The sequence below is a fragment of the Perca flavescens genome, chromosome 9, assembly GCF_004354835.1.
Source record: "Perca flavescens isolate YP-PL-M2 chromosome 9, PFLA_1.0, whole genome shotgun sequence".
In the NCBI taxonomy this organism is placed as follows: domain Eukaryota; kingdom Metazoa; phylum Chordata; class Actinopteri; order Perciformes; family Percidae; genus Perca; species Perca flavescens.
In genome coordinates this window covers 37056894-37082316 of record NC_041339.1, presented here as the reverse complement: position 1 = coordinate 37082316, position 25423 = coordinate 37056894, and the positions used below count along the sequence as shown (strand labels likewise).

At 43.6% G+C, this 25423-nt stretch overlaps 1 protein-coding gene across 1 annotated transcript in view; it reads left to right on the top strand.

Moving 5' to 3' along the window:
- The window catches only part of nwd1 (NACHT and WD repeat domain containing 1), a 34389-nt gene that overhangs the window by 1909 nt on the left and 7057 nt on the right, over positions 1–25423 (top strand). The window contains exons 2-13 of the mRNA XM_028586633.1: positions 6070–6392; positions 7397–7600; positions 8573–8726; positions 10111–10228; positions 10812–10976; positions 12012–12209; positions 18510–18632; positions 20112–20311; positions 22167–22469; positions 23217–23307; positions 24099–24247; positions 25029–25302. Coding sequence (XP_028442434.1) covers positions 6070–6392; positions 7397–7600; positions 8573–8726; positions 10111–10228; positions 10812–10976; positions 12012–12209; positions 18510–18632; positions 20112–20311; positions 22167–22469; positions 23217–23307; positions 24099–24247; positions 25029–25302 — 2302 coding nt within the window. The remainder of the gene's footprint in view (positions 1–6069; positions 6393–7396; positions 7601–8572; positions 8727–10110; positions 10229–10811; positions 10977–12011; positions 12210–18509; positions 18633–20111; positions 20312–22166; positions 22470–23216; positions 23308–24098; positions 24248–25028; positions 25303–25423) is intronic.

The following is a 25423-nucleotide window of genomic DNA, read 5'->3' as shown; positions in this document are numbered from 1 at the left end:
CTAATATATCTATGGAAAACACACTGGATATAGACTAATATATCTATGGAAAACACACTGGATATAGACTAATATATCTATGGAAAACACACTGGATATAGACTAATATATCTATGGAAAACACACTAGATATAGACTAATATATCTATGGAAAACACACTAGATATAGACTAATATATCTATGGAAAACACACTGGATATAGACTAATATATCTATGGAAAACACACTGGATATAGACTAATATATCTATGGAAAACACACTGGATATAGACTAATATATCTATGGAAAACACACTAGATATAGACTAATATATCTATGGAAAACACACTGGATATAGACTAATATATCTATGGAAAACACACTGGATATAGACTAATATATCTATGGAAAACACACTGGATATAGACTAATATATCTATGGAAAACACACTGGATATAGACTAATATATCTATGGAAAACACACTGGATATAGACTAATATATCTATGGAAAACACACTGGATATAGACTAATATATCTATGGAAAACACACTGGATATAGACTAATATATCTATGGAAAAACACACTGGATATAGACTAATATATCTATGGAAAACACACTGGATATAGACTAATATATCTATGGAAAACACACTGGATATAGACTAATATATCTATGGAAAACACACTATATAGACTAATATATCTATGGAAAACACACTGGATATAGACTAATATATCTATGGAAAACACACTGGATATAGACTAATATATCTATGGAAAACACACTGGATATAGACTAATATATCTATGGAAAACACACTGGATATAGACTAATATATCTATGGAAAACACACTGGATATAGACTAATATATCTATGGAAAACACACTGGATATAGACTAATATATCTATGGAAAACACACTGGATATAGACTAATATATCTATGGAAAACACACTAGATATAGACTAATATATCTATGGAAAACACACTGGATATAGACTAATATATCTATGGAAAACACACTAGATATAGACTAATATATCTATGGAAAACACACTAGATATAGACTAATATATCTATGGAAAACACACTGGATATAGACTAATATATCTATGGAAAACACACTAGATATAGACTAATATATCTATGGAAAACACACTGGATATAGACTAATATATCTATGGAAAACACACTAGATATAGACTAATATATCTATGGAAAACACACTGGATATAGACTAATATATCTATGGAAAACACACTAGATATAGACTAATATATCTATGGAAAACACACTGGATATAGACTAATATATCTATGGAAAACACACTGGATATAGACTAATATATCTATGGAAAACACACTGGATATAGACTAATATATCTATGGAAAACACACTAGATATAGACTAATATATCTATGGAAAACACACTGGATATAGACTAATATATGGAAAACACACTATATAGGGAAAACACACTGGATATAGACTAATATATCTATGGAAAACACACTGGATATAGACTAATATATCTATGGAAAACACACTGGATATAGACTAATATATCTATGGAAAACACACTGGATATAGACTAATATATCTATGGAAAACACACTGGATATAGACTAATATATCTATGGAAAACACACTGGATATAGACTAATATATCTATGGAAAACACACTGGATATAGACTAATATATCTATGGAAAACACACTGGATATAGACTAATATATCTATGGAAAACACACTGGATATAGACTAATATATCTATGGAAAACACACTGGATATAGACTAATATATCTATGGAAAACACACTGGATATAGACTAATATATCTATGGAAAACACACACTATAGATATAGACTAATATATCTATGGAAAACACACTGGATATAGACTAATATATCTATGGAAAACACACTGGATATAGACTAATATATCTATGGAAAACACACTGGATATAGACTAATATATCTATGGAAAACACACTGGATATAGACTAATATATCTATGGAAAACACACTGGATATAGACTAATATATCTATGGAAAACACACTGGATATAGACTAATATATCTATGGAAAACACACTGGATATAGACTAATATATCTATGGAAAACACACTGGATATAGACTAATATATCTATGGAAAACACACTGGATATAGACTAATATATCTATGGAAAACACACTGGATATAGACTAATATATCTATGGAAAACACACTGGATATAGACTAATATATCTATGGAAAACACACTGGATATAGACTAATATATCTATGGAAAACACACTGGATATAGACTAATATATCTATGGAAAACACACTGGATATAGACTAATATATCTATGGAAAACACACTGGATATAGACTAATATATCTATGGAAAACACACTGGATATAGACTAATATATCTATGGAAAACACACTAGATATAGACTAATATATCTATGGAAAACACACTAGATATAGACTAATATATCTATGGAAAACACACTAGATATAGACTAATATATCTATGGAAAACACACTGGATATAGACTAATATATCTATGGAAAACACACTGGATATAGACTAATATATCTATGGAAAACACACTGGATATAGACTAATATATCTATGGAAAACACACTGGATATAGACTAATATATCTATGGAAAACACACTGGATATAGACTAATATATCTATGGAAAACACACTGGATATAGACTAATATATCTATGGAAAACACACTGGATATAGACTAATATATCTATGGAAAACACACTGGATATAGACTAATATATCTATGGAAAACACACTGGATATAGACTAATATATCTATGGAAAACACACTGGATATAGACTAATATATCTATGGAAAACACACTGGATATAGACTAATATATCTATGGAAAACACACTGGATATAGACTAATATATCTATGGAAAACACACTAGATATAGACTAATATATCTATGGAAAACACACTAGATATAGACTAATATATCTATGGAAACACACTAGATATAGATATATATCTATGGAAAACACACTATATAGACTAATATATCTATGGAAAACACTGGATATAGACTAATATATCTATGGAAAACACACTATATAGACTAATATATCTATGGAAAACACACTGGATATAGACTAATATATCTATGGAAAACACACTGGATATAGACTAATATATCTATGGAAAACACACTGGATATAGACTAATATATCTATGGAAAACACACTGGATATAGACTAATATATCTATGGAAAACACACTGGATATAGACTAATATATCTATGGAAAACACACTAGATATAGACTAATATATCTATGGAAAACACACTGGATATAGACTAATATATCTATGGAAAACACACTGGATATAGACTAATATATCTATGGAAAACACACTGGATATAGACTAATATATCTATGGAAAACACACTATAGATATAGACTAATATATCTATGGAAAACACACTGGATATAGACTAATATATCTATGGAAAACACACTGGATATAGACTAATATATCTATGGAAAACACACTGGATATAGACTAATATATCTATGGAAAACACACTGGATATAGACTAATATATCTATGGAAAACACACTGGATATAGACTAATATATCTATGGAAAACACACTGGATATAGACTAATATATCTATGGAAAACACACTAGATATATACTAATATATCTATATATCTATGAAAAACACACTGGATATAGACTAATATATCTATGGAAAACACACTGGATATAGACTAATATATCTATGGAAAACACACTGATATAGACTAATATATCTATGGAAAATACACTAGATATAGACTAATATATCTATGGAAAACACACTAGATATAGACTAATATATCTATGGAAAACACACTGGATATAGACTAATATATCTATGGAAAACACACTGGATATAGACTAATATATCTATGGAAAACACACTGGATATAGACTAATATATCTATGGAAAACACACTGATATAGACTAATATATCTATGGAAAACACACTGTGTATAGACTAATATATCTATGGAAAACACACTGATATAGACTAATATATCTATGGAAAACACACTGGATATAGACTAATATATCTGGAAAACACACTGGATATAGACTAATATATCTATGGAAAACACACTGGAAACAATGTGTCCAATGTGTGTGTGTTTATCCCTGTGTGTGTGTGTGTGTGTGTGTGTGTGTGTGTGTGTGTTTGTTTTTGTGTCTGTGTGTTTATCCCTCTGTGTGTGTGTGTTTTTATCTCTGTGTGTGTGTGTGTGTGTGTGTGTGTGTGTGTGTGTGTGTGTGTGTGTCCTGTGTGTGTGTGTGTGTGTGTGTGTGTGTGTGTGTGTGTGTGTGTGTGTGTGTTTGTCCCTGTGTGTGTGTGTGTGTTTGTCCCTGTGTGTGTGTGTGTCTGTGTGTGTTTCTGTGTGTGTGTGTGTGTGTGTGTGTGTGTGTATGTTTGTCCCTGTGTGTGTGTGTTTCTGTATATCTGTGTTTGTCACTGTGTGTGTGTGTGTGTGTTTGTCCCTGTGTGTGTGTGTCCCTGTGTGTTTGTGTTTTTGAACCTGTGTGTGTGTGTGTTTTTGAACCTGTCTGTTTTTGTCCCTGTGTGTGTTCGTCCCTGTGTGTGTGTGCGTGTTTGTCCCTGAGTATGTGTGTGTGTGTGTTTATCCCTGTGTGTGTGTTTGTCCCTGTGTGTGTGTGTTTGCCCCTGTGTGTGTTTGTCCCTGTGTGTGTGTGTGTGTTTTTGTCCCTGTGTGTGTGTGTTTGTCCCTGTGTGTGTGTGTGTGTGTGTTTGTCCCTGTGTGTGTGTGTGTGTGTGTTTGTCCCTGTGTGTGTGTGTGTTTGTCCCTGTGTGTGTTTGTCGCTGTGTGTGTGTGTTTGTTCCTGTGTGTGTTTGTCCATGTGTGTGTGTGTGTGTGTGTGTTTATCCCTGTGTTTGTGTGTGTTTCTGTGTGTGTTGGTATGTGTGCGTGTGTGTGTGTATGTGTGTCCCTGCGTGTGTGTGTGTGTGTGTTTGTTTGTGTTTGTGTGTGTTGTCTGTGTGTGTGTGTTTTTGAACCTGTGTGTCTGTTTTTGTCCCTGTGTGTTCGTCCCTGTGTGTGTGTTTGTCCCTGAGTGTGTGTGTTTGTCCCTGTGTGTGTTTGTCCCTGTGTGTGTGTGTGTTTGTCCCTGTGTGTGTGTGTGTTTGTCCCTGTGTGTGTTTGTCCCTGTGTGTGTGTGTGTTTGTCCCTGTGTGTGTTTGTCCCTGTGTGTGTGTTTGTTTGTCCCTGTGTGTGTGTGTGTTTGTCCCTGTGTGTGTTTGTCCCTGTGTGTGTGTGTGTTTGTCCCTGTGTGTGTGTGTTTGTCCCTGTGTGTGTTTGTCGCTGTGAGTGTGTGTGTGTTTGTTCATGTGTGTGTGTGTGTTTGTTCATGTGTGTGTGTGTTTTTGTCCATGTGTGTGTGTGTGTTTATCCCTTTGTTTGTGTGAGTTTCTGTGTGTGTGCGTGTGTGTGTGTATGTGTGTCCCTGCGTGTGTGTGTGTGTGTGTGTGTGTGTTTGTGTGTGTTTGTGTGTGTTTGTCTGTGAGTGTGTGTCCCTGTGTGTGTGTTTGTCCCTTTGTGTGTGTGTGTGTTTGTCCCTGTGTGTGTGTGTGTGTTTGTCCCTGTGTGTGCGTTTGTCCCTTTGTGTGTGTGTGTGTGTGTTTGTCCCTGTGTGTGTGTGTGTGTGTCCCTGTGTGTGTGTGTGTGTGTTTATCCTTGTGTGTGTGTGTTTCCGTGTGTGTTTGTCCCTGTGTGTGTGTGTGTGTGTGTGTGTGTGTGTGTGTCCCTGTGTGTGTGTGTGTGTTTATCCTTGTGTGTGTGTGTCTCCGTGTGTGTTTGTCCCTGTGTGTGTGTGTGTGTTTGTCCCTGTGTGTGTGTGTGTGTGTTTGTCCCTGTGTGTGTGTTTGTCCCTGTGTGTGTGTGTGTGTTTGTCCCTGTGTGTGTGTGTGTGTATTCATCCTTGTGTGTGTTTGTCCCTGTGTGTGTGTGTGTGTTCATCCTTGTGTGTGTGTGTCTCTTTGACGCTGTGAGACTTTGGAGAGTGTCTTCGAGGTGGAGCGTCTGTCCGGAGATGAAGGGAAGCAGATCGTGGACTCGTACCTGCGAGCATCGCAGCGAACGCTGACCTCCGAGCAGAGCGCTGCAGCGCTGCGGTGCTTCGAGTCCACGGGCTCTCCCCTGCACCTCCGGCTGATCCTGTTGGCCGCCAAACGCTGGGCGTCCTTCACGCCACTCGCAGAGACACGCCTGGGCGCCAGCACGCAGGAAATGATGTCACAGATCTTCCTGACGCTGGAGGAGAAACACGGGAAGGAGCTGGTGGGCGGGGCTTTAGGATACATCGCTTTGGCGAGGTAAGGAGACTGTCCCGTAACGACAGACTCAGATTATTGTTTTAAGTGTGTGACAACATTATGGGATGGATCCCTACAGAGATAGACCTTTTAGTTAAAGAGTAAGATCCTTTTAGCCCCGAAATCACCGTCACCAAACTCCACCAGACTCCATGTAAATAATCAGGACTTTTAGCGTGTATAGAGCCAGCATATCTCCACCAGACTCCATGTAAATAATCAGGACTTTTAGCGTGTATAGAGCCAGCATATCTCCACCAGACTCCAGGTAAATAATCAGGACTTTTAGCGTGTATAGAGCCAGCATATCTCCACCAGACTCCATGTAAATAATCAGGACTTTTAGCGTGTATAGAGCCAGCATATCTCCACCAGACTCCATGTAAATAATCAGGACTTTTAGCATGTATAGAGCCAGCATATCTCCACCAGACTCCATGTAAATAATCAGGACTTTTAGCGTGTATAGAGCCAGCATATCTCCACCAGACTCCATGTAAATAATCAGGACTTTTAGCGTGTATAGAGCCAGCATATCTCCACCAGACTCCATGTAAATAATCAGGACTTTTAGCGTGTATAGAGCCAGCATATCTCCACCAGACTCCATGTAAATAATCAGGACTTTTAGCGTGTATAGGCCAGCATATCTCCACCAGACTCCATGTAAATAATCAGGACTTTTAGCGTGTATAGAGCCAGCATATCTCCACCAGACTCCATGTAAATAATTACATGGAGTCTGGTGGAGTTTGGTGATGTTGTTTTCGGGGCTGTTTCATGTTAAACTAAAAGGATCTTACTCTTTAACTAAAAGGTCTATCTCTGTAGGGATCCATCCCATAATGTTGTCAGACACTTAGAATAATAATCTGAGTCTGTCAGCGGCAACAACACAACTTTTAGTGGACGCTAAAAAATATATATATATATATAAATTACCCTAAAAAATCTGAATGCAAATACGGGTTAAAAAATGTAAACAAAGTGACCTGACTTTTTAGGGAAGGTCTGCTGGAGGCTGAACTGCGTGACGTCATGTCCCTGGATGATGACATCATCAGTGAGGTGTACAGGGACTCCCTCCCTCCAACGCCCTCGCTGATCCGGCTGCCCCCCCTCCTCTGGGCGCGGCTCAGACGGGACCTCGAGGATCTGCTGGAGGAACGCTGGACGGACGGGGTAGCAGCCATCGCCTTCAACAGCCGGTGAGGAACAAAAATGGAAACTAAAATCAGATAAATTAACACACAGGTCAAAAGGTACAAATGCACTTTGGCAGCAGGGGAATGTAACTAAGTACATTCACTCCAGTACTGTATTTGAGTCCAAATGTTGAGGTACTTGTGCTTTTCTTGATTTAAATAAGATACAAATACACACACACACACAGACACACACATGCATACGGACATAAATACACACCAACTGACACACATACACACACATACATAGACACACAGATACACACACGCACACACACATACAGACACACACACACACATACACACACGCAAACACATACACACACTGACACACATACACACACATACATAGACACACAGATACACACACGCACACACACACACAGATACACACACACACACACACACACACACACACACACACACACATACAAACACATACACACACACACACACACACACACACACACACACACACACACACACACACACACACACACACACACACACACACATATATACACACACACATACAAACACACACATACACACACACACACACACAAACACACACATACACAAATACAGACACACACACACACATACACAAACAAATACAGACACACACACACATACATACATACACACACACACACACACACACACACACATACACACTGACAGACACACACACATACACACATACAGACACACACAGACATACATACACACTGACACACACACACGTTGCTCTGGGACAGAGTTGGGCGCGACTGTACAGAAAGCTGAGTTTATTCTGAACATTTTGATATGAAACACAGGGATCAGATTTATGCAAATACCCTAAGAAGAGAAGATATGTGAAAATGCCCTCCGACCTCAGAGGGTTAAGTAACATTTCCAATGCAAGATCTGAAAACTTCTTCCATCGCTGGTCAAATGTCTGAGTGAAATGTGTGTGGTGTGTGGTTGCAGGCGTCTGTCCGAGGCGGTTTCAGCTCGGTATCTGACATCAGAGCGCCGGGGGCGGAGCCTCAGGATCCTGGCCGAGTACTTCCTGGGTCAGTGGTCGGGGAAACTGAAGCCTGTGGCTCTGCCGGGCCTGACGCTGCTCCTTGCTGACAGAAAGGTACTAACGTTTTTTTTATTAGAAAACTGACAGAAGGGCGGGAATCAGTCTGCTACTCCAGAGTCAGAGCCATGGTCGGGGCCACAGATGCTAACTGTAACAAACCTCCGTCAGATAAACACTTCAGAGCCATGGTCGGGGCCACAGATGCTAACTGTCACAAACCTCCGTCTCATAAACATGTCAGAGCCATGGTCGGGGCCACAGATGCTAACTGTAACAAACCTCCGTCACATAAACACATCAGAGCCATGGTCGGGGCCAGAGATGCTAACTGTAACAAACCTCCGTCAGATAAACACGTCAGAGCCATGGTCGGGGCCACAGGTACTAACTGTCGCAAACCTCCGTCAGATAAACACATCAGAGCCATGGTTGGGGCCACAGGTACTAACGGTCACAAACATCCGTCAGATAAACACATCAGAGCCATGGTCGTGGCCACAGGTACTAACTGTCACAAACCTCCGTCAGATAAACACATCAGAGCCATGGTCGGGGCCACAGATACTAACTGTCACAAACCTCCGTCTCATAAACACGTCAGAGCCATGGTCGGGGCCACAGATGCTAACTGTATCAAACCTCCATCACATAAACACATCAGAGCCATGGTCGGGGCCACAGATGCTAACTGTAACAAACCTCCGTCAGATAAACACGTCAGAGCCATGGTCGGGGCCACAGATGCTAACTGTCACAAACCTCCGTCAGATAAACACATCAGAGCCATGGTCGGGGCCACAGGTACTAACTGTCACAAACCTCCGTCACATAAACACATCAGAGCCATGGTCGGGGCCACAGGTACTAACTGTCACAAACCTCCGTCACATAAACACATCAGAGCCATGGTCGGGGCCACAGGTACTAACTGTCACAAACCTCCGTCAGATAAACACATCAGAGCCATGTTCGGGGCCAAAGATGCTAACTGTCACAAACCTCCGTCACATAAACACATCAGAGCCATGGTCGGGGCCACAGATGCTATATGTCACAAACCTCCGTCAGATAAACACATCAGAGCCATGGTCGGGGCCACAGATGCTATATGTCACAAACCTCCGTCAGATAAACACATCAGAGCCATGGTCGGGGCCACAGATGCTAACTGTCACAAACCTCCGTCACATAAACACATCAGAGCCATGGTCGGGGCCACAGATGCTGTCACAAACCTCCGTCAGATAAACACATCAGAGCCATGGTCGGGGCCACAGATGCTAACTGTCACAAACCTCCTGCGGGCGCACCGGCAAGATCTACGTAATTTTGACGTCACGATGGCCACCTTGGATGCGTCTAGTATAATTCACGTGTTACTGTGGAAGTTTACCTGTCTGTTCATACATGTGTTTTGATTGGCTGTATGGGGTCACAGGTCCCACCCCAGCCGCTGTGGTTTGCTCCAGGATTGGCCAATGTCAGGAAGCTCCAAGAGCTGCCGTATCACCTGCTGCACGCCGGTCTGTGGGTCGAGCTGCAACAAGAAGTCATCGGTAAGACATGAGGACAGGCTCAGTATTAATATTGGTCAGTATTAAAAAAGTTTGAATAAATAAATACATTTAAAAAAGTGATTATTTTTGTCACTTTTCTTTTGTTTTTGTATTGTTCATAAAATTGTAATTTTTTCTGATCAGTTTGTTTTTTATTAGTTATTTGATGCTATAATAAGGAGCTGAAACGTCATGATTGACAGCTGGAATTGACTCGTGATTGGTCGGGCGGGTGTGTGGGCGGAACTTTGGATATCGCGCTCCACCGTCCAATCACTACTGCACAGACTCTGGCTCTAAAATTACAGGATGGCAGCCCCCGTATCCACGAGGATTTGGCTTCAGAGAACAGGATTGTCCATCTTCATATACAGACTATACCGTATCTACTGTTTAAATACCCCTCTTTTTTACTCTCCCCGTCACCATCTCTCTCTTTCTCTATCTATCAATTATCTACCTTGTATATGAACTCTCTTCTTTCTTCCTCTTAATGCTTTTCTGTCTCTTTTCTTTCTCTCCTCTCCTCTCCTTCCTCCCTCCCTCCCTCCATCTCTCTCTATCAACCCTACCTTCCCTGCAGGCAGCGCTGAGTGGCTGTTCTGTAAGATCCGGGTATGCGGCATGTCCAGTGTGATCCAGGACCTGGACCAGTGCTCCCAGTACCTGGGCTGCATCGAGACCAGTCTGCTCCGAGATGCTCTGGTCCTCATGGAACCCAGCCTGGACCTGTTAGACACTCACATGGGTCAGTCACATTAAACTGCCCTGATCCCCAACTCTTTGGGGAGTTTAATTTGCTCCCCTTATGACACCGTTTTGGGCTACCTATGTTAAGAACTAGACGTTTTATATCTAATATATATACTATTAAGAACATTCTTTTATTACTAATATATATAATATTAAGAACATTCTTTTATTACTAATATATATAATATTAAGAACATTCTTTTATTACTAATATATATAATATTAAGAACATTCTTTTATTACTAATATATATACTATTAAGAACATTCTTTTATTACTAATATATATAATATTAACAACATTCTTTTATTACTAATATATATACTATTAACAACATTCTTTTATTACTAATATATATACTATTAACAACATTCTTTTATTACTAATATATATATATATACTATTAAGAACCTGAATTCACTTGATTGGCATCTCTTGAAATTTTTACACAGTATATGATTATTTATTTATTCGTGTCCATGTTCATTATGACAGATTTACCTGTGTATTGTCCAACTATTACGATTGTTTTCAAAAACAGTGAACAAAAAGGGACACTTAGAAAGAAATATGAAAGAAAGAAATTAAGAAATAAAGACAGACAGACAGACAGACAGACAGAGACACGGACACAGACAGACGGACACACACACACACACACACACACACACACACACACACACACACACACACACACACACAGACAGACAGACAGACAGAGACACAGAGACACAGAGACACGGACACAGACAGACGGACACACACACACACACACACACACACACACACACATACAGACAGACAAACCGACAAACGCAGACACAGACAGAGAGACAAACGCAGATAGACAGACAGAGACACAGACAGACAGACGAACAGACAGACAGAGACACAGACAGACAGAGACACAGACAGACAGACGAACAGACAGACAGAGACACAGACAGACAGAGACACAGACAGACAGAGACACAGACAGACAGACAGAAAGTCGACAAACGCAGTAAACAGTTGCTGTTTCTGGTTGCAGACATGTCTCTGTTCTACACCGAGCTATTGGCCAGACTCAGCTCCTTGGCCACGCCCTTCCCTTCTGTGATTGGCCGGCTGTGCAGCCACTGTGAGGAGTGGTTACTGACGTGTCCCGATCCGAGCCTTGTTCCCAAGTGCAGCTTCCTGCCGCCGCCAGGGGGGGCGCTGCAACACACACTGAGCGGGCTGCAGGGAGGTCAGAAACACCACAACGTTACGCTGACAGTAGTCTGGCTGCACAACTGATGCATTCTGGGAGAATCTGTTTAACAGAAAATCTGATGAGATCGAACGCACAAACTTGGTGTCGACGCTCGTGAAATTTAATCAAATTTGACTGTTTCCAGTCTTTGTGTGTGTGTGTCTGTCTGTGTGTCTGTGTGTGTGTCTGTCTGTGTGTCTGTGTGTGTCTTTCTGTGTGTCTGTGTGTGTGTCTGTCTGTGTGTCTGTGTGTGTGTCTTTCTGTGTGTCTGTGTGTGTGTCTGTCTGTGTGTCTGTGTGTGTGTCTTTCTGTGTGTCTGTGTGTGTGTCTTTCTGTGTGTCTGTGTGTGTCTGTCTGTGTGTCTGTGTGTGTGTCTGTCTGTGTGTCTGTGTGTGTGTCTGTCTGTGTGTCTGTGTGTGTGTCTGTCTGTGTGTCTTCGTGTGTGTCTTTCTGTGTGTCTGTGTGTGTGTCTTTCTGTGTGTCTGTGTGTGTGTCTGTCTGTGTGTCTGTGTGTGTGTCTTTCTGTGTGTCTGTGTGTGTGTCTTTCTGTGTGTGTGTCTGTGTGTGTGTCTGTGTGTGTGTCTGTCTGTGTGTGTGTCTTTCTGTGTGTGTGTCTGTGTGTGTGTGTTTCTGTCTTTCTGTGTCTGTGTGTGTGTCTGTCTTTCTGTGTCTGTCTGTGTGTGTGTCTGTCTTTCTGTGTCTGTCTGTGTGTGTGTCTGTCTTTCTGTGTGTGTGTGTGTGTGTCTTTGTCTTTCTGTGTGTGAGTTTGTGTGTGTGTGTGTGTGTGTGTGTGTGTGTGTGTGTGTGTGTGTCTGTCTTTCTGTGTCTGTCTGTGTGTGTCTCTGTCTTTCTGTGTGTGTGTGTGTGTGTGTGTGTGTGTCTGTGTGTGTGTGTGTGTGTGTGTGTGTGTGTCTTTCTGTGTCTGTCTGTGTGTGTGTGTGTGTGTGTGTGGTGTGTGTGTCTGTCTTTCTGTGTGTGTGTGTGTGTGTGTGTGTGTGTGTCTGTCTGTGTGTATATAGTATATATTTATTATAGTTTATGCGAAAGGTGTGGCAGCAGAGATCTCACCTGTCTCCGTGTCTCCAGGTGTGCTCTGTGTGTGTGTGTGTGTGTGTGTGTGTGTGTGTGTGTGTCTCTCACCTGTCTCCGTGTCTCCAGGTGTGCTCTATGTGTGTGTGTGTGTGTGTATTTATGTGTGTGTGTCTCTCACCTTTCTCTGTGTGTCCAGGTGTGCTCTATGTGTGTGTGTGTGTGTGTGTGTGTGTGTCTCTCACCTGTCTCCGTGTCTCCAGGTGTGCTCTGTGTGTGTGTGTGTGTGTGTGTGTGTGTGTGTGGGTGTATGTGTGTGTGTCTCTCACCTGTCTCCGTGTCTCCAGGTGTGCTCTATGTGTGTGTGTGTGTGTGTGTGTGTGTATGTGTGTCTCTCACCTGTCTCCGTGTCTCCAGGTGTGCTCTATGTGTGTGTGTGTGTGTGTGTGTGTGTGTGTGTGTGTGTGTGTGTGTCTCTCCTGTCTCCGTGTCTCCAGGTGTGCTCTATGTGTGTGTGTGTGTGTGTGTCTCTCACCTGTCTCCGTGTCTCCAGGTGTGCTCTATGTGTGTGTGTGTGTGTGTGTCTCACCTGTCTCCGTGTCTCCAGGTGTGCTCTATGTGTGTGTGTGTGTGTGTGTGTGTGTGTGTGTGTGTGTCTCACCTGTCTCCGTGTCTCAGGTGTGCTCTATGTGTGTGTGTGTGTGTGTGTGTGTGTGTGTGTGTGTCTCTCACCTGTCTCCGTGTCTCCAGGTGTGCTCTATGTGTGTGTGTGTGTGTGTGTGTGTGTGTGTGTGTGTGTGTGTGTGTCTCTCACCTGTCTCCAGGTGTGCTCTATGTGTGTGTGTGTGTGTGTGTGTGTGTGTGTGTGTCTCACCTGTCTCCGTGTCTCCAGGTGTGCTCTGTGTGTGTGTGTGTGTGTGTATGTGTGTGTGTGTCTCTCACCTGTCTCCGTGTCTCCAGGTGTGCTCTATGTGTGTGTGTGTGTGTGTGTGTGTGTGTATTTATGTGTGTGTGTCTCTCACCTGTCTCTGTGTGTCCAGGTGTGCTCTATGTGTGTGTGTGTGTGTGTGTGTGTGTCTCTCACCTGTCTCCGTGTCTCCAGGTGTGCTCTATGTGTGTGTGTGTGTCTCTCACCTGTCTCTGTGTGTCCAGGTGTGCTCTATGTGTGTGTGTGTGTGTGTGTGTGTGTGTGTGTCTCTCACCTGTCTCCGTGTCTCCAGGTGTGCTCTGTGTGTGTGTGTGTGTGTATGTGTGTGTGTCTCTCACCTGTCTCCGTGTCTCCAGGTGTGCTCTATGTGTGTGTGTGTGTGTGTGTGTGTCTCACCTGTCTCCGTGTCTCCAGGTGTGCTCTATGTGTGTGTGTGTGTGTATGTGTGTGTATCTCTCACCTGTCTCCGTGTCTCCAGGTGTGCTCTATGTGTGTGTGTGTGTGTCTCTCACCTGTCTCCGTGTCTCCAGGTGTGCTCTATGTGTGTGTGTGTGTGTGTATATGTGTGTGTGTCTCTCACCTGTCTCCGTGTCTCCAGGTGTGCTCTATGTGTGTGTGTGTGTGTGTGTGTGTGTGTGTGTGTCTCTCACCTGTCTCCGTGTCTCCAGGTGTGCTCTATGTGTGTGTGTGTGTGTGTGTGTGTGTGTCTCTCTCACCTGTCTCTGTGTCTCCAGGTGTGCTCTATGTGTGTGTGTGTGTGTGTGTGTGTGTGTGTGTGTGTGTCTCACCTGTCTCCGTGTCTCCAGGTGTGCTCTATGTGTGTGTGTGTGTGTGTGTGTGTGTGTGTGTGTGTCTCCACCTGTCTCCGTGTCTCCAGGTGTGCTCTATGTGTGTGTGTGTGTGTGTGTGTGTGTGTATGTGTGTGTGTGTGTGTCTCACCTGTCTCCGTGTCTCCAGGTGTGCTCTATGTGTGTGTGTGTGTGTGTGTGTGTGTGTGTGTGTGTCTCTCACCTGTCTCCGTGTCTCCAGGTGTGCTCTGTGTGTGTGTGTGTGTGTGTGTGTGTGTGTGTGTCTCTCACCTGTCTCTGTGTCTCCAGGTGTGCTCTATGTGTGTGTGTGTGTATTTATGTGTGTGTGTCTCTCACCTGTCTCTGTGTGTCCAGGTGTGCTCTATGTGTGTGTGTGTGTGTGTGTGTGTGTCTCTCACCTGTCTCCAGGTGTGCTCTGTGTGTGTGTGTGTATGTGTGTGTGTCTCTCACCTGTCTCCGTGTCTCCAGGTGTGCTCTATGTGTGTGTGTGTGTGTGTGTATGTGTGTCTCTCACCTGTCTCCGTGTCTCCAGGTGTGCTCTATGTGTGTGTGTGTGTGTGTGTGTGTGTGTCTCTCACCTGTCTCCGTGTCTCCAGGTGTGCTCTATGTGTGTGTGTGTGTGTGTGTGTGTGTGTGTGTGTGTATTCAATTCAATTCAATTTTATTTATAGTATCAAATCATAACAAGAGTTATCTCGAGACACTTTACAGATAGAGTAGGTCCAGACCACACTCTATAATTTACAAAGCCCCAACAATTCCAACAATTACAGTAATTCCCTCAAGAGCAAGCAGTGCGACAGTGGCGAGGAAAAACTCCCTCTTGGGAAGAAACCTCGGACAGACCCAGGCTCTTGGTAGGCGGTGTCTGACGGGCCGGTTGGGGGTGTGATGAACAGTGGCAATAATAGTCACATTAATAATGGAACAGTGACTGGATGTAGCGGGAAGCTGCAGGGTTCAGCCGGAAGAAGCATGACATTGCAGGGCACCGCTGAGCTCAGCAGGGAGTGCAGCAGGACCACGGCGACAGCTGGAACCAGGATCTTGGTGCCAACGTTCTCCAAGGAAATACGCTGGGGGAAAAAACATAAGGACTCCGGGGAGTAAACTCCCCAGAAGCTAGGATTAATAACAAGCATTTCTGGGCCTGGATACACACAAATAGTAATAGTAAAAGTAATAGAAAGGGAGAGGAGAGAGCAGCTCAGTGTGTCAAAGGAAGGAAGGAAGTCCCCCGGCAGTCTAGAACTATAACAGCGTAACTATAACAGCGTAACTAAGAGAGACAGGTCATAAGGAAAGGTAGCTTTTTCGGGCTTAGAACTCTCCCCCTGCCAGATCGGGCTTGGCTGGCCTGCCTCCCTCTACTTTGTTATGTATTATTAGTCTAACAATTATGAAGAGAAGCAGGTGGGCCAGTTAGGTGAACACTGCAACTCCTCACTCCCCTAACTATAAGCTTTATCAAATAGAAGAGTTTTAAGTTCATTCTTGAAAGCGATTACAGTTTCTGCCCCCCGAACCCAGATCGGGAGCTGGTTCCATAGGAGAGGAGCCTGATAACTGAAGACTCTGGCTCCCATTCTACTTTTAGAGACTCTAGGTACCACCAGTAACTCTGCATTCTGGGAGCGCAGTGCTCTAGTGGGACAATAAGGTATTAGGAGCTCTTCTAGATATGATGGTGCTAGACCATTTAGAGCTTTGTAGGTCAATAGAAGGATTTTAAACTCAATCCTGGATTCAACAGGAAGCCAGTGCAGAGAAGCTAATACAGGAGAAATATGATCTCTTCTCTTAGTTCTTGTGAGAACACGCGCTGCAGCATTCTGGATCAGCTGGAGAGTCTTAAGGGACTTATTTGAGCAACCTGACAGTAGGGACTTACAATAGTCCAGCCTGGAAGTAACAAATGCATGCACTAGTTTTTCAGCGTCGTTTTGAGACAGGATATTCCTAATTTTGGCAATGTTACGAAGATGAAAAAGGCTGTTCTTGAGGTTTGTTGTAGATTGGCATTAAAGGATATATCCTGATCAAAAATAACTCCTAAATTTCTGACAGTAGTGCTGGAGGCCAGGGCAATACCATCCAGAGTAGCTATATCTTTAGATAATGAGGTTCTGAGGTGTTTAGGTCCCAGTACAATAACTTCAGTTTTGTTAGGGTTTAACATCAGAAAATTATAGGTCATCCAGGATTTTATATCTTTAATGCACGCTTTGAAATTTAGCTAGCTGACTGGTTTCGTCGGTTTGATTGACAAGTATAATTGGGTGTCATCCGCATAACAGTGAAAGTTAATTGAGTGTTTCCTAATAATATTGCCTAGAGGAAGCATATATAAGGAGAATAGAATTGGTCCAAGCACTGAGCCTTGAGGAACCCCATGGCTAACTTTAGCGTACTTGGAGGATTTATCATTAACATTAACAAATTGAGATCGATCAGAGAAATAGGACTTAAACCAGCTTAGAGCAATTCCTTTAATGCCAATTAAGTGTTCCAATCTCTGTAACAGGATTGAATGGTCAATAGTGTCAAATGCAGCACTAAGATCTAGTAAAACAAGAATGGAGACAAGTCCTTTGTCTGCAGCAGTTAAAAGGTCGTTAGTAATTTTCACCTGTATCTCTCACCTGTCTCCGTGTCTCCAGGTGTGCTCTGTGTGTGTGTGTTTGTGTGTGTCTCTCACCTGTCTCCGTGTCTCCAGGTGTGCTCTATGTGTGTGTGTGTGTGTGTATGTGTGTGTGTGTCTCTCACCTGTCTCCGTGTCTCCAGGTGTGCTCTATGTGTGTGTGTGTGTGTGTGTGTGTGTGTGTGTCTCTCACCTGTCTCCGTGTCTCCAGGTGTGCTCTATGTGTGTGTGTGTGTGTATGTGTGTGTGTCTCTCTCACCTGTCTCTGTGTCTCCAGGTGTGCTCTATGTGTGTGTGTGTGTGTGTGTGTGTGTGTGTGTGTGTGTCTCTCACCTGTCTCCGTGTCTCCAGGTGTGCTCTATGTGTGTGTGTGTGTGTGTGTGTGTGTGTGTGTGTGTGTGTGTGTGTGTGTCTCTCACCTGTCTCCGTGTCTCCAGGTGTGCTCTATGTGTGTGTGTGTGTGTGTGTGTGTGTGTGTGTGTCTCTCACCTGTCTCCGTGTCTCCAGGTGTGCTCTGTGTGTGTGTGTGTGTGTGTGTGTGTGTCTCTCACCTGTCTCCGTGTCTCCAGGTGTGCTCTATGTGTGTGTGTGTGTGTGTGTGTGTGTGTGTGTGTGTGTGTGTGTGTGTGTGTGTGTGTGTGTGTGTGTGTCTCTCACACCTGTCTCCGTGTCTCCAGGTGTGCTCTATGTGTGTGTGTGTGTGTGTGTGTGTATGTGTGTGTGTCTCTCACCTGTCTCCGTGTCTCCAGGTGTGCTCTGTGTGTGTGTGTGTGTGTGTGTGTGTGTGTGTGTGTGTGTCTCTCACCTGTCTCTGTGTCTCCAGGTGTGCTCTATGTGTGTGTGTGTGTATGTGTGTGTGTGTCTCTCACCTGTCTCCGTGTCTCCAGGTGTGCTCTGTGTGGATGCCAGTGTGGAGGCGGAGCTTCTGGTTGCAGGTTCAGATGATGGCGTGGTGGCGGTCTGGAGCCTCGCTGACCAGCAGCTGCTACACTCGCTGCTGGGACACACTGGTCAGTCTGTGCTCACTGGACAATAACACACACACACACACACACACACACACACAGACACACACACACACACACACACACACACAGACACACGGGTCAGTCTGTGCTCACTGGACAATAACACACACACACACAGACACACACACACACACACACACACACACACACACACACACACACACACACACACGGGTCAGTCTGGGCCCACTGGACAATAACACACACACACACGCACACGCACAACACACACACACACACACACACACACACACACACACACACACACACACACACACGGGTCAGTCTGGGCCCACTGGACAAACACACACACACACACACACACACACACACACACACACACACACACACACACACACACACACACGGGTCAGTCTGGGCCCACTGGACAACACACACACACACACACATGCACACGCAGACACACACACACACACACAAACAGAGGGCACATCTCCTAACACAAGTCACGCAACGATGTTTTCAGTGAGTGTCCGAAACCTGGTTTGGTAGTTCCCTACATAGTATTTAATAAACACTATGCAGGGTGGAATAGGGAGGGAGCGAGGGAGGAAGGGAGGGAGGAAGGGAGGGAGGGAGGAAGGGAGGGAGGGAGGAAGGGAGGGAGGAAGGGAGGGAGGGAGGAAGGGAGGGAGGGAACGGCTTCTAACACAGCTATTATATCGAGAGACATTTCTAAAAACTGATTCCCATTCCCACACCGTTGGACGAACACTCAAGCTTTTAATAACTTTTCATCTTTAAGGTGTTGAGATAGCAAACACTGAGTTTGAAGTTCATCGGATTAAAATCTCTAGGAGGAGTTCATTAAAGTATCGCACTTTGACTTTTAGGCCTTCTTCCTGTTGCCACTAGGGGGCGCTAAGACTTTAAGTAAATTTCGGCCTTTATTTGTCCTCAGGGTTGGACTCTTATGAATCCTGAAAAGTTTCGAGCCAGTTGGACAACGTACGCTCGAGTAACACCCACTTCCTGTTTCGATGGCGAAACGCACAAAAAGGCCGCCCCGCCCACGGCCACGCCCTATGACGAAAAGTTTTTCTTTTAACAACTTTTCATCTTTAACTTCTTAAGATGGCACAGACCGAGTTTGAAGTTGATCGGATGAAATCTCTAGGAGGAGTTTGTTAAAGTATGACATGTGGAAATGGCCGAAATCGCACTAATTTCTTACAATCAATTAAAAATGGTGGACTTCCTGTTGGTTTTAGGGTATGGCTCCAATTAGCTTTTTTGTGTGTCTTGACATGCTACATATGTGTACCAAGTTTCGTAAGTCTACGTTAAACATATTGCAGGGGCTCAATATTTTAAGTTTTGTAGGGGGGCGCTAGCGAGCCATTTTTTAACGACTATTTACAAAACCATTAAAATATCTGATGCGATCGCCAATTTTGGTGAGTTTTTGATTATGTTATGCCCCCTTTAATTTGTGTGTAGGTGCGGTTTTGTCGGTCAAAGTGACGGGCAGCCCCGCCCACTGCCTCTCATTGGCTGCTGACGGCTCTCTGAGGAGGTGGAGCCTGACGGATGGCCAACAGCTGCTCTGCGTCCAGGAGGCGTTGCCTTTTGGCTCCGCCCCTTCCTCCGTACACCTCCACCTGTCTGATCAGCTGATCTTTGTTTACACCAGGACACAGGTAACCCTTCCTCCGTACACCTCCACCTGTCTGATCAGCTGATCTGTGTTTACACCAGGACACAGGTAACCCTTCGGTAACCCTTCCTTTTACAGTCCCCTAATTAACTGGTATTTACACAGTAATAATATCACATGATTAGGTAACTACCATATGGTAATATGTAGGTCATATACAGGGGGGTTTGCCTGATGGCCCGGGGAAAGTAAAACAAGCAAATATAACAATCTTCTTACCCGTTGGGGCATCATCGTATCATGAACGTTCTCTCGCCCCCGTCGGAGAATGATGATTTGATTGTAGGGATGCACCAAATCCAAATTTCTTCCAGATGTTTTCATACCAGATGTTGTAACATGTTGTGTATAGTTTAGGGTCCTCGCCACCACCAGACCAATCAGCATTGAACAGATTGAACATCTAGCTGGACTTGAACGGCCTTCTTTTGACTGAAAGTTCTGCCAAACAACAACTTTTTCTGCTCACCAGATCCATGTCCACTTTCTCACAGCCTACTGCATTGAACGCTCCACCTACGTAAACACCTTCCCTCACCAGATCCATGTCCACTTTCTCAAAGCCTACTGCATTGAACGCTCCACCTACGTAAACACCTTCCCTCACCAGATCCATGTCCACTTTCTCAAAGCCTACTGCATTGAACGCTCCACCTACGTAAACACCTTCCCTCACCAGATCCATGTCCACTTTCTCAAAGCCTGCTGCATTGAACGCCCACCCACGTAAACACCTTCCCTCACCAGATCCATGTCCACTTTCTCAAAGCCTACTGCATTGAACGCTCCACCTACGTAAACACCTTCCCTCACCAGATCCATGTCCACTTTCTCACAGCCTACTGCATTGAACGCCCACACCTCGTAAACACCTTCCCTCACCAGATCCATGTCCACTTTCTCACAGCCTACTGCATTGAACGCTCCACCTACGTAAACACCTTCCCTCACCAGATCCATGTCCACTTTCTCAAAGCTTACTGCATTGAACGCTCCACCTACGTAAACACCTTCCCTCACCAGATCCATGTCCACTTTCTCAAAGCCTACTGCATTGAACGCCCACCCACGTAAACACCTTCCCTCACCAGATCCATGTCCACTTTCTCAAAGCCTGCTGCATTGAACGCTCCACCTACGTAAACACCTTCCCTCACCAGATCCATGTCCACTTTCTCAAAGCCTACTGCATTGAACGCTCCACCTACGTAAACACCTTCCCTCACCAGATCCATGTCCACTTTCTCACAGCCTAGTGCATTGAACGCTCCACCTACGTAAACACCTTCCCTCACCAGATCCATGTCCACTTTCTCAAAGCTTACTGCATTGAACGCTCCACCTACGTAAACACCTTCCCTCACCAGATCCATGTCCACTTTCTCAAAGCCTACTGCATTGAACGCTCCACCTACGTAAACACCTTCCCTCACCAGATCCATGTCCACTTTCTCACAGCCTACTGCATTGAACGCTCCACCTACGTAAACACCTTCCCGTAATCAAAGGTGCCGTCACTACGGTAGCGCGCCGAGTGCAAGCGTAGGGTTCGCTAGGAAAAAATTCTAACCCAACCCCGTCAAAAAGCCCAATATTCAGCCGAATCCTGGATTCGGTGCATCCCTAGTTTTCATCAACAAATTCAAGCAGTCAGGTGTCTCTGGATTCCCATTTTTTCTTGCATTTGCTCTTAAAAAAAGACCCTTCCTGAATGTAGCTCGATTTTGGGGACATTGGAAATGGGCCAGACTTGCAGAGCAAATCTCAAAGTTGCCGGAAGTTCTCCAGGGTTTACCCAGGCTAACCATTTGGATGACAGCTCGTTGTTGCTGTTGCAGGTAAAGGTGTGGAAGCTGGAGGGGGCGGAGCTCCTCAGCAGCAGCTGTAATGATGCTGACGGTGATGGTGATGATGCTGACGGTGATGAAGATGGCGGCTCAGTGGTTCTGGGAGTCCTGGGGGAATCTGTGGTTACTCTGTGTGCCTCTGGTCTGGTGAGGATCTCTCACCCTGGTGGCGAGGCTCCGACCGTGGAGACCCGGCAGGAGAACTCCCAGAGACGACTCACCGTGGTGAAATCGGTCACGTTACCACGGCGACGGAAAGTCTTTGTGGTTTCCAAAGCCGGATTCCTCCATCAGGTCGGTTTGTTCTTTCTGTTTGTATTTAAGTTACTATTATAGAAGTTGTGTTGCTAAAAAGTTGATTTTGTGTCTGTGTATGTGTGTGCGTGTTTGTGTGTATGTGTCTGTGTGTGTGTCTGTGTGTGTGTCTGAGTGTGTGTATGTGTGTGTGTGTGTGTGTGTGTGTGTGTCTGTTTCTGTGTGTGTGTGTGTGTGTGTGTGTGTGTGTGTGTGTGTCTGAGTGTGTCTGTCTGTGTGTGTGTGTGTGTTTGTGTAACAGTGTATGTGTGTGTCTGTGTGTGTGTGTGTGTGTGTGTGTGTGCGTGTGTGTCTGAGTGTGTGTGTGTTTCTGTCTGTGTCTGTGTGTGTATGTCTGTCTGTATGTATGTGTGTGTGTGTGTGTGTGTGTGTGTGTGTGTGTGTGTGTGTGTGTGTGTGTGTGTCTGAGTGTGTCTGAAACGTGAAATACACTTGAAATATTAATTGTCACAAATACAAATATATCTTCCTCCACTGTGCTGCGGAGGAAGGTCTGTCTAGTCCACACAGCATTTAGTGTGTAGTTTCTAGTCTGTGATTTAAAAACTCAGAGACATTATGATTGTTGAAGATTGGTCCTTAGATGTGAGATGGAGTCACACAGTCTTCACCACTCGCTACAGTAACGTTATAATCTTCCATAATTATAATTAAACAACTGATGATGATGATGATGATGATGATGATGATGATGATGATGATGATGATTTACCTTCCTGTCTGCAGATTTCCAAGACGGGAAAATGGACCGCCAACACGTTTCCTCTGGTTCCTTCTTTGCTTTCAGTCACTGAAGATGAAAAAATACTGTTAGCAGGTACGACTTGTTGATTTAACTCATAAACCTGGACCACATTTTCCCACGTTTTTGTGTCTGAAATAACAATTTAAAAAGTTCTGTTGTTGCTGCTGACAGACTCAGATTATTATTCTAAGTGTCTGACAACATTATGGGATGGATCCCTTCAGAGATAGACTTTTTAGTTAAAGAGTAAGATCCTTTTAGTTTAACATGAAACAGCCCCGAAATCACCATCACCAAACTCCACCAGACTCCATGTAAATAATCAGGACTTTTATCATCGTAAAACACACTTTATTCAAAGTAGACAGAAACTAAATAAAACTACCAAAAGCTGTCTTGGTTCATCTTTCCACTGTTTCAACAATCATCACTCTGGTTTGGTTGAAATAAACCCTTAATTCACCCATTTACATGTGGAGCTATGCTGGCTCTATACACGCTAAAAGTCCTGATTATTTATATGGAGTCTGGTGGAGATATGCTGGCTATATACACACTAAAAGTCCAGATTATTTACATGGAGTCTGGTGGAGATATACTGCCTCTATACACGCTAAAAGTCCTGATTATTTACATGGAGTCTGGTGGAGATATACTGCCTCTATACACGCTAAAAGTCCTGATTATTTACATGGAGTCTGGTGGAGTTTGGTGATGTGATTTTATGTTAAACTAAAAGGATCTTACTCTTTAACTAAAAGATCTGTCTCTGTAGGGATGGAAACCTGATTTCATAGAGTGACTGTGATTCTTATTTGTATGTATAAACGTTTTTCGGGGTAACTGCGTTTGCTCCTCTGCAGGAAGTGATCGGACGCTGAGCCTATTTAACATCGACAGAAACTCCGTGGACGGATTCCTTGACCTTCAACACGACGACAGCGTTTTATCGGCGTGCGTCTCCTCAGACAGCCGGCTGCTCGCCACCGGAGCTGCTGACCAACTCATACGAGTAACTAACAGTAGATGTAGCTCTTTCAAAATAAAAGCCTCTCCAGCTGTTTCAAAGTAAGAGCTTCTCCAGCTGTTGCAGATGTTTCAAAGTAAAAGCTTCTCCAGCTGTTTCAGAGTAAAAGCTTCGCCAGCTGTTTCAAAGTAAAAGCTTCTCCAGCTGTTTCAAAGTAAAAGCTTCTCCAGATGTTTCAGAATAAAAGCTTCTCCAGCTGTTTCAAAGTAAAAGCTTCTCCAGCTGTTTCAAAGTAAAAGCTTCTCCATCTGTTTCAAAGTAAAAGCTTCTCCATCTGTTTCAGTGTTAAAGCTTCTCCAGCTGTTTCAAAGTAAAAGCCTCTACATCTGTTTCAAAGTAAAAGCTTCTCCATCTGTTTCAAAGTAAAAGCTTTTCCATCTGTTTCAGTGTTAAAGCTTCTCCAGCTGTTTCAAAGTAAAAGCTTCTCCAGCTGTTTCAAAGTAAAAGCCTCTCCAGCTGTTTCAAAGTAAAAGCCTCTCCAGCTGTTTCAAAGTAAAAGCGTCTCCAGCGGTTTCAAAATAAAAGCTACTCAACTTGTTTCAAAATCAAAGCTTTAAAAGTAAAAGCTACTCCAGCTGTTTCGAAATAAAAGCTTCTCCAGCTGTTTCAAAATAAAAGCTTTCAAAATAGAAGCTTCTCCAGCTCTTTCAAAATAAAAGCTTTCAAAAAGCTACTCCAGCTGTTTCAAAATAAAAGCTTCTCCAGCTATTTCAAAATAAAAGCTTTCAAAATAAAAAGCTCTGTCTGTCTGACCTTTCCCTGTCAGATCTGGTCGGTGACCACGGGCGCGTTGCTGGACACTCTGTGTGGTTCAGACACTCCCGTCTCGTCGGTCCTCCTTTACAACCGGTTCGTGGTCTCAGCCTCCACGCACGCCGCCAGCGTCCACGTGTGGAATCTGAACTACGACACACGCCACAAACCCAACGCACACGTCCCGGCGGGCTGCGCCCACGTGGCCGTCACCAAGGACGCAGACCGCGTCTTCTACGTCCGACAGCAGAGCCAGACCGAGGTCATCAGCTGGAACAACAACACAGGTCACTGCACAGTTACAGCACGGAGACGCACACATGTCTCTGGGTGTATATATATATATATACATATATATATATATATATATATATATATATATATATATATATATATATATATATATAT